This window comes from Capra hircus, chromosome 18 (assembly GCF_001704415.2).
Source record: "Capra hircus breed San Clemente chromosome 18, ASM170441v1, whole genome shotgun sequence".
Taxonomy (NCBI): Eukaryota; Metazoa; Chordata; class Mammalia; order Artiodactyla; family Bovidae; genus Capra; species Capra hircus.
The window spans coordinates 114,488-130,583 of record NC_030825.1 but is presented as its reverse complement, the minus strand read 5'-3'; the positions used below and the strand labels follow the sequence as shown (position 1 = coordinate 130,583).

Here is a 16,096-nt window from a genome sequence, read left to right as displayed (position 1 = left end):
TCTTAACCAAAATTATCATTAATAGCAATAGGACTTCTGCTTCCAGGAAGATAGAGTGGGTGTACTTATCCTTGTTCTTTTTGCTAAACACAGCTGAAACCCTGGACACTGTCTATGAAAAGAATATAACTTATGACTCAAAGGTGGATAAAAGTACACACATTGAATAGCAGCTGAAGAGTAACACTGTGGTGAGTTCTGTGGATTTCCTTTTTGCTTCATATAGTCCAAACTGGATATTGGAAAAGCCAGCTGCCTAGAAACTCCAATGCGTATAGACAAAACAAAAGCCTGAAACTCTCAGGCCACAAAACCAGGCATGGGACAGCCTAGCAAGACAGAACTTCTGCACTGTAACTTCTCTGCTCTAGACAAACACCAAAGGAAAAAACATGGCCCCGTACTTCCTCACCACTAGCTAGGGTCTTGCGGGGAGCCTAGGCTTGCCCCCTCCCCAGACTGCGATGAGGTGCCCCGGCTCTCCCACTGCAGGGGTATCAGAGAGGGCTAAGGAGGGAGCCAGGACTTTCATCCCTGCCATCCTGTCCCCTACCCTGTGGTATCAGTGAGACCATGAGGAGAGTCTGGACATCCAATCCTAACTGGAACAAGGGATCTCTCCCCTTCCCTGCTGTGGGGAGGGGGTCAGTATAAGAAGAGGCCCAGGGGAGATCAGGACACCCACCTCCACTCAGGTAAGAGGCCACCTCTGCCTTCTGACATCAGTAAAGACCGTGGTGAGGAGCAGCCATTAGGTACTCCTACCCATCCTGGCCAGGGAGGCATCAAGAGAGGCCCAGTGAGGAACCTTGAATTCTAACCCCCACTGGCAGTTAGGAAGGAGTGTCCTCTGACCCCTTCTACTACCTGAGTGGTATCAGAAGACAACTAGAACAGGAAGTTTAAAGAAGAGCCAGAGTCTCATAACCTAATACCTAAAATGTCCAGGCTACAATCAAAGATCACTCATCATACCAAGAACTAGTAAGATGTCAAAAGGAAGGAAAGAAGACAATCATCAGATGCCCACAAAGAGACGGCAGGAATTTCTGAATTATCTGACAAATATTTTATAGCAACCCTCAGAAAAATGCTTCAGTGAACAATTGCAAACACATCTGAAACAAAAAAAAAAAGAAGAAAAAAGTTCTTTCAAATAGAAGACATAAAGAACTGAATGAAAAATACTGTGTTTTCCTACACATATGTACACACTTATGATAAAGCTTAACTTATGAATTAGGCACAGTAAGAAACAACAGTGACTAGAAATAGGACAATTATAACAATATATGTAATAAATATTATGTAACTATGGTCTTCCTATCAAAATAATTTACTGAACAAATTTATTGTCTTTTCCATTTTATCTGAAGATAAAAGCTGAAATAAAAGTTAACATCACCAGAAATGGTTCCAGTTGACATTAAGGGCCTTTTGGTAAAACACAATGAGAAGAGTACAGCGTCACTTCAACGGTGACAGTATTTCTGCCCAAAGCTAACCTGCAGGAGAATCTAATCGTGAGGAAACATCAAACAAAACCAAATGAAGGTGCGTTCTACAGGGTTCCTGGGTTTTACTTTTTCAAACTATTGAGGACAATAAAGAGAAGGTAGGCCTAAGGAACTGTTCCAGGTTAGAGAAGCTCAGAGGGAACTGACAAGTAAACACATGCTTCTGTATTAGTCCTGGAACTATGAAGTATGTTGAGTCAACTGTTGAAATCTGTAAGAGCCTGGGACTGGGCAATAGTATTATCTCTGTGTTGATTTCCTGATTGTCATTATTATCATACTGTAGTTATATAGATGTATATAGTAGTATGTGTATATGCACACACACACATATATATATAGTCCTTGTTTTTAGGAAATATAGTCCCTCCTTAACCATGGTTTTGCTTTTCTTGGTTTAGTTACCCAAGTTCAAAAATATTCAATGGGGCTCTCCTGGTGGTCCAGTGGTTAAGAATATGTCTTGCAAAGTAGAGGACACCCCGTTTGATCCCTGGTCCAGGAAGATCCCACATGCCTCGGAGCAACTAAGCCTGTGAGCCACAACTGCTGAGCCAGCTCTCTGTGAGCCGCAACTGCTGAGCCCACGTGCCACAACTAGGGAAGCCCATGAGCTTAGAACCCATGCCCCACAACAAGGAAAGCCACTGCAGTGAGAAGCCTGTGCGCCCCAAGAGAGTGGCCCCCATTCCTCACAGGTAGAGAAAGCCCATGCCCAGCAGTGAAGACTCAGCACAGCCAAAAATAGATCATCTCAGATGGAAAATTCCAGAAATAAGCAATTCCTAATTTTTAAACGGGCCACCATTCTGAGAATGATGATGAAAGCTCGCACCATCCTGCTCTATCAAGCATCCCTTTGTCCACTATATCCTGCCTGTTAGTCTCCATCATCAGACCCGCAATCTAGGTAGTACAGTGCTTGTGTTCGAGTAGATCTTACCTTACTCAGTAACGGCCCCAAAGCACAAGAGGAGTGGTGCTGGCAATTTGGACATACCAAAGAGAAGCCGTAAAGGAATTTCTCTAAGTGAAAAGGTGAATGCTGTAGACTTAATAAGGAAAGAAATATTCTAGCTGTGAAATTGTGAAGGAAAAGGAAATTTGTGCTAGTATTGCTGCAGCGCCTCAAACTGCAATTAAGTGCTTAGATAAAATGGAAAAGACAATAAATTTGTTCAGTAAATTATTTTGATAGGAAGACCATAGTTACATAATATTTATTACATATATTGTTATAATTGTCCTATTTTTAGTCACTGTTGTTTCTTACTGTGCCTAATTCATAAGTTAAGCTTTATCATAAATGTGTACATATGTGTAGGAAAATACAGTATATATGAGGTACTTTTCCAGTACTTTTCCAGTAGTCATGTATGGATGTGAGAGTTGGACTATAAAGAAAGCTGAGCGCCAAAGAATTGATGCTTTTGAACTGTGGTGCTGAAGAAGATGCTTGAGAGTCCCTTGGACTTCAAGGAGATCCAACCAGTCCATCTTAAAGGAGATCAGTCCTGAATATTCATTGGAAGGACGGATGCTGAAACTGAAACTCCAGTACTTTGGTCACCAGATGTGAAGAGCTGACTCATTCGAAAAGACCCTGATGCTGGGAAAGATTGAGGGCAGGAGGAGAAGGGGATGACCGAGGATGAGATAGTTGGATGGCATCACCGACTCAATGGACATGAGTTTGGGTAAACTCTGGGAGTTGGTGATGGACAGGGAGGCCTGGCGTGCTGTGATCCATGGGGTCGCAAAGAGTCAGACAAGACTGAGCGACCCAACTGAACTGAACCGTCCACAGTTGCAGGCATCCACTGAGGGTCTTGGGACATATCCCCTGAGAATACAGGGAATTAATGTACACAAGAGTGCATTGAAGGGTGATGACAACCACGTCAGCAGTTAGCTCTCAAAAGGCTCAGGAGAAAATCATATGCATACATCGGCTCAGAAGGCAAATAGGATAAGTTATCAACAATTGGGTGAATTAGGTAAAAGTCATACAGAAAGAATTTGTCTAATTTTTTTCAACTTCTCTATCAGTTTTAAATTATTTCAAAATAAAAAGTTAACATAGGGAACTGGTTAAATAAATTTTGGTACAGAGAATTACATAATTGTTAAAAATTATTCTAAAGACTTCTACTGATATGGACATGAACAAATATATGATGTTTCTGATACAGTAAATGACGAAAAGGCAAGTTTACAAAATAATGTAACTTTAAAATTTTTTTACTATTAGTTTCTATTAGTTCTATGATCAGAAACGACCAAACCTATTCTACGGGCAGAGAGGGAGGAGCCAGAGCAAAGAAAAGACAGCAACCAACCAAACACCATTGTTCTGATTTCCTGGTTAATACACCACATTTATTTATTTATCTAATAAATTATTATATATTTATCTATTTATTCTTGTAGAAGGACTAAAATCAGGGCAATAATGACCACCAAACTCTGGGAGATTGGGAAGGACAGGGAAGCCCACTGCAGTCCATGGGGTCATAAAGAGTCAGACATGACTTAGCGACTGAACAACAAAATTACCACCAATGTGAGATACGTTTGGTTCTTACAGTTCTTATAAACGGATTTTCTCAGCTTTATGCGTTAGTCTCTTATTAACTTGATTATGGTAAGTTAGAAGTGAAAGACGCTCAGTCGTGTCTAACTCTTTGCAACCCCATGGACTATATAGTCCATGGAATTCTCCAGGCCTGGGTTGGGAAGATACCCTGGAGACAGGAAAGGCTACCCACTCCAGTATTCTGGCCTGGAGAATTCCATGGACTGTATAGTTCATGGGGTGGCAAAGAGTCGGACACAATTGAGCAACTTTCACTTTCTTAATACTGGAGTGGGTAGCCTTTCCCTTCTCCAGGGGATCTTCCCAACCCAGGGATCGGACCCAGGTCTCCCTCACTGCGAGAGGATTCTTTATCAGCTGAGCCACAAGGGAAGCCCAAGAATACGGGAGTGGGTAGCCTATCCCTTCTCTAGGGGATCTTCCCGACCCAGAAATTGAACCACAGTCTCCTGCATTGCAGGTAGATTCTTTACCAACTGAGCTATTAGGGAAGCCACGGTAAACTAAAGTGATTACAAATGCAGTCACCTCAGGATGGATCAGCAAGATAATCCCAGAACCAGCAGAATCCACCCTAAATGTGCAGGGCTTGCTGAGCACCGCCAGCCAGTGGGGTCCGTCTAGCATCCTTGGGGTAGCCTCCCTCTGAATCCTTTCACCAAACTGGACCAATGAGTCCAGCACTCACCAGAGAGCAGGTTTTAGTACACAGAAAGAGAAACTCCAAAGACCCCACATACAAAGTTATAAAACAGATCTTCAATCTTTGAAAAGAGGTTTTCTGCTAATGTGAGAAAAGCTAACATAACCCCTGCCTTCATGAGTTAAAAGGGGGAGATGTGCGTTCTCAGGGCACTCAAGCCATTCCCAGTGACGACATCAGTGTACAGATTAGGACCAGTGCTGAGGGGAAGGATGTGTGTCCATTTCACATGTTTAAGTTAGTGATGCAAGCTTGAATACCTCTACTAGAAAATCACCCTGGGATCACTCAGGATTGATTGTTCACACCATGAATCAGGCAGATTCTTGCTTCTCTTCTTTCCTACCAACTTTCTACAAGGGTCAATGAAGACAACAAATATAAACACTGTTTTTTCCCCTAGAGGGCTTGTTAAATTGGTGAATAAGGAAGTTGAAACTAATGACTAAAAGCAGTTTATGAACAATACTAGATTTCAGTTATTGTATCATCCTTCTTTCCATACTGGATTACCAACACTCACTGGTAAATAATTTGATCCAATTCTGAAGGCATAGAGGATTTAACCACTCTTCTCAAAGGTAATATTTAAGAATCATCTTTGTCACGCAGTTTTATTTAGCTATAGAATTAGAAAGAGTGTATAGTGCCAGAATGGTTTCAACTAATTTGAAGATGGATAAAGGTAAGTCATCAGCTAGTTGTACCAAGAATACAGTAGGCAGAAAAGTCTTAATCTCAAAGCATACTTCTCAATAAATACTTCTTCCCATGATGATGCAATTTTTACATAACACAGAGAGATAAGAAGTGGGAAAAAGTGGCTTACATATAACTTTTCTTTACAAAAAGAAATAAGGTGTACCATTTTAAGAAATTCTCTCAAACACTGTTTTCAAATGTTTTTCAAACTATAATTTATATAAAATATTTCATTATTATATATATTCGAGTAGTGCTAAAGGAGATATATATTTTAACCCCAAATATTCATATTTTATAAAGACATAAAAAGGACTCATCTTTTTAATTGAAACCAGATATTTCAGTATCTGTTAGGACTTTTGTCACCTATGAGAGTGAAGCTAATGTCCAAGGAATAAAAGAAAAAAAATCAAACTTCTTACCTCTTTGTAGTTAATACTCCCATCCTGAAGGTGGAGAAACTCCAGAGCTCTGTGTCCTGAAAGAATGAGTATATAAATGAATTAAATCCAAGTATAACTGAAAACAGAACTGCCTGAAGATCATTTTAAAAGGAAAAGATATAATTCTGTGCTTGTAACTGTCAAGGAAGTGGGACTTGAAAATTTAGTTTGTACTAGTAATTTTCATTAGCCAATAGTTCGATTCAAACAATATTTATATTGTTATGATACAAATCAAACTTACAGTTTCTGCTTAGCTAGCTCTTACGACCTTGGCTAAGTTACATTACCTCTCTAGGCTTCAGTTCCCTGCTATGTAAAATTAAGTAAATAACATCTACCTTATAGGTTTGGTGAGAGAATCACACACAAAAAAGAAAAAGGCTAAGTGATGTGCTAATGATTGACACATGTCAAAAACTCAAACAGAAGTTATATTTTGCTTCAACAACCCACTGGGGTAGACAAACCAAGTTTATCTGTACAATACAGGGTGTAAACCATGGACTGAATCAATGACCTACAAATGTTTTCTCATCATTGGACTACCTTAGAAGGAGGAAAAAAGTCTCAAAAAGCCACGTGCTCCACCCACACACCCACACCCATAAGATATGCACACCCACACCCTCAATCTTCTCAGTATCAATAACAGGAACACTCCTTGTGAAGAGAGAGTGACACCTTATTTTTATTGGAAGTCATATCCACAAAAATCTAGCCACTACCATATTATAAGCATTTATATCATAAAGAGACAAAGTCGTAGCAGACAGAAATAACAGGTATATAGGATTATAGAGGTTTACAGACTGAAACCAATGAAGGAGGCCAATTCTAATTAACTCACACAAATGTCAACCATCCACACAGGCCTTATATAAGAAGTGAAAACAAGAACCAAGATATTTATGAAATCAAGTAAGTTACTGGCAAATAATTATCAAAGTTTTAATCTCTTCGTATAAGAATCCTCACAATCTGTGCAGATTTGGAATTGCCTTCAATTATGTCCACATAAACATGTTATATTTATATTAACATATTAATTATTAGGACCCTTGTTTGGCACCTACTGAAGAAAGGCAAGCAATTATCTGAATTTTAAAAATTTTGAAATTTCATCTGTCTTGCTAATTTTTAAACTCTAAAGATTAAAAAGTTGAATATCCTCACTTATATTTGTTCCTCTTTGGCCCACTGCTAGAGTTTTTAGCAATTTCAGTTTCACAGAACTTAGATGTGCAAGATAATTTAGAATTCATTAAGAAATTCAGCCCCCTCATTTTGCAAAAGAGAAAGTGAGTTGCCCAGAGTCACTGACGTAGTTTATAGCAGAGCTGGTATTAAAACCTACGCCTGATTCCCTTTTTCACTGCCTCCTGACTCTAACATCTAACATTTTAGATGTTAAATGACTCTAACATTTTAGCATAGATGTTTCATGAAAGAACACTGGACCAACTGTTAGGATATGTAATTCTAGACTAGGTTACTAACGAGTTAGCTGTGAAAACTCTCTACGATCAATTTCCTCTGTTGTAAAATAAAGGAACTGTACCTAGTGACCTCTAGTATTCCATCAAATCATAATTCTGTGATCATATAGTTCCTGCCCAGCAGAGCTCAATATTGTTTTGCACTGATAAATTTTCATATTTTTTTTAAATTGGGGGATAGTTGTTTACAATGTTGCGTTCGTTTCTGCTGTACAACAATGTGAGTCACTCATAAATATGCATATATCCCCTCCCTCTTAAGCCTCCCTGCCCCCTTTCCAAATTTTCATTTTTCATTCATACTCTTGTTCTGCTTTGAACCTTCTAGAGGTAGCATAACTAAAACAGTGTTACTGCTTTCATCTGAAGAGTGAAAAAACATTACGAATACATTTCATCCAAGAACCAACCTTTTGTGCTACCATCTACCTTTACCAGATCACTCAGCCTTTGCCCTGAGCTCATAGGCATCGGCTTATTATATCCCTGGGCTCCCCAAATCCTGCCATCATTCTAGGCATCTCTAATACCTGGGATTATTCAAATTCCCCCGCTTCCTTGCTCTCCCTGAACCCAACCATCTTTAAAGCCGTTTGACTCAGGGGACCCAGTCCCGTGGCTATATGTGGTCCTTCACGTATACTTGGAAATGTAAAAACAAAAATAGATTCCTCTACTCCTACCATACTACCCCCATTTTTCCCTTCTCCCCTTCTATCAGTTCTTCTGCTTCATGGGATGCCCCCCACCCCCTACCCAAGTTTATCCAGTTCCTATTTCCCCCTGCAGAGAAACAGCCCGAGACCCAGTGTTCAAAGCACCTTCCTGCTTCTCCATGGACTTCACTCCGAAAGTCAGTCCCCAACCCTGGACGACTCCAGCCTGGGCTTTCTCCCTTTCTCTGCCACATGGCTCAGGGCAGCAGGGGAACTTGTTGTTAACATGTGGGATAGATTTTAAATCCCCTCCTTAATGTTTCTGACAGATACACTGTCCTTCATACCGTGACAAGAGGCTGCCACTTACCTATTTCTATGTGTGTCGAAATGCCACATGGTGAACTTCGAGGGCAGAGGAAGCCCAGCAGCATCAGCGGTCCTGACCAGAATCTGAAAGCGGACATGCTCTCATTACTCCCCGCTCCTATGGTGACGAGCAATGCTCAGAGCTGTGGCAGCACAGAGTCTAGAAGCCTGGCCCAGACCAGCTGCTCTCCCTCTAACCAGGTCACTGACACGAGAAACTCTGCCTCATTTCAAAATAATATCATTTCCCAGTGAAGTCAACTGTTTAACTACTGTTTAACTTCACCAGGACAGCAAACAAACTCCACCTGGGAGAGGAAAGAAAAAAAAAAAAAAAGGGATAAATTGAAATCTCAGTGCCTCCCGGTAGGAGCATTCCCATCATCTGACTCTGGTTTCTCCTAGATTTCTTTTTAATATGACATTTGGATGGAGATGCAAGCAAAGTTGTCTCCAAATATTCTTTGCTTTCTTTTTTTTTTAAAAGAGATATTGATAACATTTATCTTTAAAAGATATTGATTGTATTGATAATCCATATATTGGACCACCTCACCTCACAAGAGTCGATTTCTCTTGCATCTTTCCACGCATACATCTGGTTGCCCTGCTTCCTCGGCCTCTGCAGCCACAAGTGCTGGGAAAGCTTTTATGATGATCAGTTGGAACCAGCTTCTCTTGCAGTATTTGGCAACAGATAATGACACTTGTATGGGATTACACAACAACAGCTACTCCTGGTCTCTTTCTCCCCGGCTGTTTTTATAGTGCTTATCCAGAACCTGCTGCCTGGTCAGATTCCTGCAAGCAAAGATGCTGATAACACTTTCAGCAGGGGAGAGGGGAGTGTGAGTGGGGAGAGACAGATTTTGGACCAAGAAAGAAGGATTCAGAAAATGAGAGGTTCAGAATACACCTGACATATAAGTATGCAATCTATTGCACTTAATCCGTGGGAGAACTTAGGTGTAACTCTTTGTAGAAATGGTGGTGATCTTAAAGCTCGAATGACGCATAACATTAGAAGCAGGAAAGTTGATTTTGAAAGAGGGGGAGGACACAGCGTTCATTCTCAGGTTAGCCAAATGGAAGAGAAGAAGAGAAGACAGGATGGTCTGAGACCCTCAGGTGTCTGCCAAGTTTCCTTTGCTCCTGCAAAGCCCCAAGGAAAACAATGCTAACAGCTCTTCCCCAACCCTGATGGCATGCGGCCCTGCTGCTCCAAACTGCAGGTCAGAGGCCATAAACTGAGTGTTTTGTTTGGCAAATGGACTGTTTTTATAAACTTAGGCCTTTTTTTTTTTTTTTTTAACAGGAAAAATCTGCATAGAAATCCAGATTTCTGAGAATTCGCTGCTGGTCCACTGGCTAGGATTCTGTGCTTTCACTAGCTGAGAGCCCCAGGTTCAATTCCTGGTGCGGGAACTAAGATCCCCAGAGCTGTGCAGCACAACCCCTAAAACACAAACAAAAAACCCTGACTTCTAGCTGTTTTTAAAAAACAAACAAACAAAGAACTGGCTTCATGAACTGATTCCCCCATATGCGAGGACCATCAGCTGGAGCTCCATCCAGCTGGCAGGTCTCTATCCCCAGCCAGAGGTACCCGCCCCACGTTCCCCTGTCCCCACCAGCCACATGATGCGTGCAGCCTGCTGGACCCCTCTGGCCACCAGAGGCCGTGGAGTTTGCTCCCTTCACTGCAGCCTACCAGGCTCCTCCGTCCATGGGATTTTCCAGGCAAGAGTACCGGAGTGGGGTGCCATTGCCTTCTGCGATATGAGAGGGTAGTGGCTCTGGTAAGCCCAGAAGAACTTTCCCTGGTGGCTCAAACGGTAAAGAGGCTGCCTGCCGTCCGGGAGACCCAGCTTCGATCCCCGGCTCAGGAAGACCCCCTGGAGAAGGAAATAGCAACCCACTCCAGGATTCTTGCCTGGAAAATCCCATGGACAGAGGAGCCTGGTGGGCTACAATCCATGGGGTCGAAAAGAGTTGGACATGACTGAGCAACTTCACTTCACAAGCCCAGAAGACTCAGGAGTATACAGTGACTGACAAAGTAAGAGGGCTGCAAAGGGTCAACAGGGAAGATGAAGCACTGCGTGAAAACGATATCTAATCAGATTTAACAAAAACAAATCCATCCACAAAGCTCCAGAGAAAGAAACAGGTTCAGGGATCTGTAACTAAGCAATACTAATCCTGAGTTTCTCATTACATATAATTTTTGTGTTTACGGTTCAGAATGACTTAATTTTATGTATGCAACAGAATGAGAGGTAATTACTTGCTTAGGCAGTCTAGTGTGATAGTTATGAGATAGGGCCTTTACAGGACAATACTGCTTGAGCTTTTGTGAAGTTTGTATTACCTTTGTAACCATGAAAACAAAGATACGATTTTTAAAGGAAAGTTAAAATACAGCTTGCAATATTAAGAAAACTATCTGACAAGTGTGTATGGAATTATTTTTCTTTCCACCCCTCTGCCCTCTTTCCTAATACAGGTGGCTTTGTCATAAAATAAAGAGCATCAGTCTACCATTCAGACCTTTTCTATAAATAGAGATGCCAGTTGAGAAGTAAACAAGCAGGTCCATTAAGGAACGGGGGCAGGAAGTACAAGCTTGAGCACAAGGCCTTGTGTTTCATCTGGGTCCTTGTTCTACTGCCTTCTATTGGGGTGACATTGGACAGTTACTCAAAGTTTATTTGTCTCAGTTTCCTTACTTATAAAATTATCCATAAAAAATGGGAGTAATGATACTGCCCACCACACAGGTTCGTCATGAAGATCAGATGATTACAGTAACATGCTTAGAATACAGACTGGTATGCAGTTTAAGTGTTCAACACACGTTGGCTTCCCCAGGGGCTCAGTGGTAAAGAATCCATCTGCCAATGCAGGAGATGCTGGTTCTATCCCTCAGTCAGGAAGATCCCCTGGAAAGGGACATGGCAACCCACTCCAGTATTTTTTGCCTGGGAAATCCCATGAGCAGAGGAGCCTGGTGGGCTATAGCCCATGGCGTGGCAAAGAGTCGGAAATGAGTTAGCAACTCAACAACAACATCATCATTCAAAAGAATTTGAATTTTCCCTTTCTAAAAGATATACCTAAGACTTCTATTGAGGGAATTCCCTGGTGATCCAGTGGTTGGGGCCCAGCTCGATCCCTAGTCAGGAACAAAGATCCCACAAGCCCCTCTCTCCCCCAAAAGACTTCTACTGTGTAACTATATTCCTTATTGAATTCAAAAATAAGAAAAATAATTTTACACTCAAGATATACAGCAATACATTTTTAATAACAATATAGATTCGTGTATAAATCCAACACTGGGTAGGGCATTTAAAGTGAAGCTGGATCTCCTTGTGTAGATAAATGAAATACAATTTTAAGGTCCAGAAACATTTGAAATAAAGCAGACACTTTCAGCTCACGTCTACACAATCTAATATGCTGCTATCATCATAGTGTCGTTAGGGTGAAAGGGAGAGAGGACGGAAAAAGGTAAAAGCTAGGAGTTGGAGGTGCTCAGGAGAGGGGAAAGCCAAGGGGAAAGGAAGAAATGTCCCTGTCACCAGATGGTCTTATCCTTTCAAGCCCTGGTGAACACACCTGGCCGGCTCTGGGAAGCGTCAGGGCAGCCTAAAAAGCAAGATGGGAGTCAGGAGGGAATCATTCCTGCTCTGAATGGGAATTTGCAAAGAGCATAGAATAGTGGGGGAGTCAGGCAAGGGACATGGTGAATTTCCTAGGCCCTCGGCACTTTTGCCCTTGGTGGGGGCCTCCTCTTTCATAAAAATAAATATTTTTCTATGGCAAAACCAATACAGTATTGTAAAGTAAAATAAAGTAAAATTAAAAAAAGAATAAACATTTTTCCTAAAAAAAATCACATTTTACAGCTGCATTGGTATCAAGGTTAATATCTTAATACTTAAAGTAAAATCTTATTTTTTAATTCTGACTTTATAAGAAGGGAAACATTTTTGTGTTCTCATAAAAATACTATGGGCCCTAGGCAGAGTGGGAACCGTTTGGAATAGAACCTTGGAAAAATAAGAGTAATTTCGGATCAAGAGAAGCAACACAGCCAACTTCATTATTCTGGACCTTAGTTTGCTGAACAAAACAGATTTCCCAAAACCTTAGAAATCAACCATCCGTAGAGCTCCCTCTGCAGGCAGGAGATGGAAACACATCAGTTCCCCAGTCCAGTTCAGTTCAGCCGCTTGGTCATGTCCGACTCTTTGCAACTCCATGGACTGCAGCATGCCAGGCTCCCTGTCCCGACTCCCCATCACCAACTCCCGGAGCCTACTCAAACTCAGCACTGCCTCTCACCCACAATTCCTTGAATAGAATACATGAAAGATTAAACTCTGTTTGAAAGTGCAAGTAGCTCAGTTGTGCCCAACTCTTTGAAACCCCATGGACTGTAGCCCGCCAGGCTCCTCTGTCCATGAAATTCTCCAGGCCAGAATACTGGAGTGGATAGCTGTTCCCTTCTCCAGGGGATCTTCCCGACCCAGGGACTGAACCAAGGTCTTTCTCATTATAGGCGGATTTTTTAACCATCTGAGCCACCAGGGAACCCAATGCTATACCCATCTCTGCTACAAATGTGACCGACTCAAGAATGAACGACAGTAACTCAGCAAAAACCAAAGTCAAAATATAAAGTACAACCTCGGCCTTTTGCAAAAAAAAAAAAAAAAAATCTAGAAAAAGTTGAAGAGCCCACTGTTAGGGAAACTAAATAGTCTTGATTAGGTTTCAGAGACAAAGCAGGGCAGGCTTCTGACCTTGCTTCTAACCTGCCTGGACACTACCTTGACTCTGAGTGCAAGATTTGATAGATAAGCCCCATACATAAGATAGGGGACCTACCTTCCCTGGAGGGGATCAGGCCAACCAAGCCCCAGGCTTAAGAAAATTCCAAGTTTTACAAGACAAAACAAATAGCCTTAACGTGAAATCAGAGCTGCAATTTGCTCACAGATTGATGATGATATCAGTTTATGTCCTTGGATTATAAGCAGGAGCCCTGAACTGTAAAACTAAAAAGAAATTTAATGAAATTAAGATACTTGCTCCTTAGAAGAAAAGCTATAACAAACCTAGACAGTGTATTAAAAAGCAGAGGCAATGCCAACAAAGGTCTGAATAGTCAAAGATATGGTTTTGCCAGTAGTCATGTATGGATGTGAGAGTTGGACCATAAAGAAGGCTGAGCACTGAAGAATTGATGCCTTGGAACTGTGATGTTGAAAAATATTCTTGAGAGTCCCATGGACATCACGGAGATCAAACCAGTCAATCCCAAAGAAAATAAGCCTTGAATATTCATTGGAAAGACTGATGCTAAAGCTCCAATATCTTGGCCACCTGATAGAAACAGTCAACTCATTGGAAAAGGCCCTGATGCTGGGAAAGGTTGAAGGCAGGAGGAGAAGGGGACCACAGAGGATGAGATGCTTGGATAGCATCATCGACTTAATGGACATGAGTTTGAGTAGGCTCTAGGAGATGGTGAAGAACAGGGAAGACTGGCAGTTTGCAGTCCATGTGGTTGCAAAGAGCCAGATATGACTAAGCAACTGAACAACTACTGAACTGTAATTTTTCACCCACACATCAGACTCACTTCCTGGGACATTTTCTCAATTGGGACTCCAGATGAGCTGTGTCATGGGTCTTCCCAGTGCTAAGTCTGGATGTTGGTCAAAACCCATTTTGATGATGTATCCTCTGCTGTTTCTATTTCTTTTTTAATGTTAGTATATTGAAAATAAGCTGGATAATTCTCTAATATATATTGGTATTATTTGTTTGTATATAATGAGTGGCTTATTTTGTTAAGCCTTTGAACCTGAGAAGTGAAAACTTTCTGTGAAACACCACAGGCTCTACCAAAGCTAGCAAGAGCCTCTCACTCTTAGTAGAAATACAGGGAGTGTTTTGGGACTAGTGATCCTAAATCAACTCGGAAAGCTAGGTTTCATTTGAACCCACAGACTCTGAGTATAGGGCTGCTATTCATATCCTCATCAAAGTTGAGGCTTCCTTACTACTTCCAGAGTTTTAGGCAAAGTCTAATTGTGATCACACCTTGGTTGCTTAATGTTGACTCCCTGGTGGCCTAACTTTTGTCAGCTACAAATTAGCACTTGCCAAGAGCATTGTCAGTGACCGAACAAGGGCATTTGCCATCCGCCTCTGCGGAGATTGAACCCCCTGGTGCCACAGCTGTTGAACTTCAACACTCCCAGAGGGAATTCAGGGTGGAGGGAGGCACTCTGTGCTCCAGGGAGTCTGGTGGGACAGGTCTTTAGACAGTTGGATATTTTCAAGAACTGATTTCATGATTCCAATACTTGCATCTCCTCATATCTAGAAAGGCACTGAAAGCACTAAATCTCTTCACGGTGACAGCAAAGCCTCAGGACTAGCAGAAAAGAGAAAGTCAAAGTGGCTCAGTTGTGTCCGGCTCTTTGCAACCCCCTGGACTCTCTAGGCCAAAATACTGGAATGGGTAGCCTTTCCCTCCTCCAGGGGATCTTCCCAACCCAGGGATCGAACCCAGGTCTCCTGTACTGCAGGAGGATCCTTTACCAGCTGAGCCACCAGGGAAGCCCGACTAGCGGAAAACCTTTTGTAAAATGAGCGTTTAATTGTATTGAACTCCCTCCTTCACCAGAATCTTATATACTGACTTCCCACCTCCGCCTCTTTGGAGCAGTCTCTCAGAGCTATTTGAGGTGCCGCCTTCCAGGCTCCAGTCCTCATTTTGCCCCAAATAAAACTTAACTAGAAACTCTCAAATTGTGCATCTCTTTTAGTGGACACTTTAATCTCACTAGTTGTTTGACCCAGGTCAGCTAGCGTGGATTTTAACACTAAGCTGAATTTAAGGTAGCAACTGTACCAAGCCTTATACCTTCTCTCACAACAAACCTATGGGGCAGGTTATCATTCCATCCCGCAAAGCGGCGGACCCAGGGTAAAGAACTTGTGGAAGGTCACGCGGCTTGTCGACAAGAGATTCTGAGTTTGCTCCAAGTCTGTTCCTCTCCAAAGGCGCTTATATCAAGGGCATCCCTGCTCCCAGTTAACGCAGAAACAGACAAGCATCCAGGCAGCGGAACGCTGGGCCACACTGCACCCCCTCTGAGAACACTTGCCCCAAATTCTAAACGCACAGAAGCTACGACAGTGAAGCATCCTGCTCACGTCCTAAGAAACTGGGGCTGACGTCGGCACATCCATGGTCCAAGCACTAATTCCGGCGGCGGGGAAAGCTGTTTGCGGGGTTGGTGGTGAGAGGGAGCGGCGGAGGGGCTAAGGAATGAATAGTTATAAAGCTGACGCGGGTCCGCAGGCGCCTCTACCAGCGAGCTTGCCCATTCGCATCCGCGATCCTTCCCAGGTCGCGCAGGAGGCCGAGGCTGCTGGCGCTCTCGGTCAGTGAAGGTCTAGAGTTCGCGGCTGTGCGGCGCTAAGGGCGCGGGAATAGGGCGCTGCTCCGCGTCCCCGCCGCCCGGCGCGCCCCCGCCGCAGCCTGGGTCCCGGGTGCGCACGCTCGCTAGCCTGCTTCCTGCC

General features: G+C 42.6%; 1 protein-coding gene across 5 annotated transcripts in view; it reads right to left on the bottom strand.

The window, feature by feature from the left end:
• The window catches only part of GPLD1 (glycosylphosphatidylinositol specific phospholipase D1), a 57,087-nt gene extending 47,821 nt beyond the window's left edge, over positions 1-9,266 (bottom strand). For 3 of the 5 annotated variants that reach the window (XR_001919418.1, XM_018061655.1, XM_018061656.1), the window contains exons 1-3: positions 9,045-9,263; positions 8,490-8,572; positions 5,944-5,999 (exon numbers count right to left, since the gene is read on the bottom strand). Coding sequence is in view for 3 of the 5 variants with exons in the window: in XM_018061655.1 (XP_017917144.1) it covers positions 5,944-5,999; positions 8,490-8,572; positions 9,045-9,082 (177 nt within the window). In the remaining 2 variants the exon portion in view is untranslated. Of the gene's footprint in view, positions 1-5,943; positions 6,000-8,489; positions 8,761-9,044 lie in introns of those variants that run through there. The other 2 variants (XR_001919419.1, XM_018061657.1) reach the window with 2 other exon arrangements.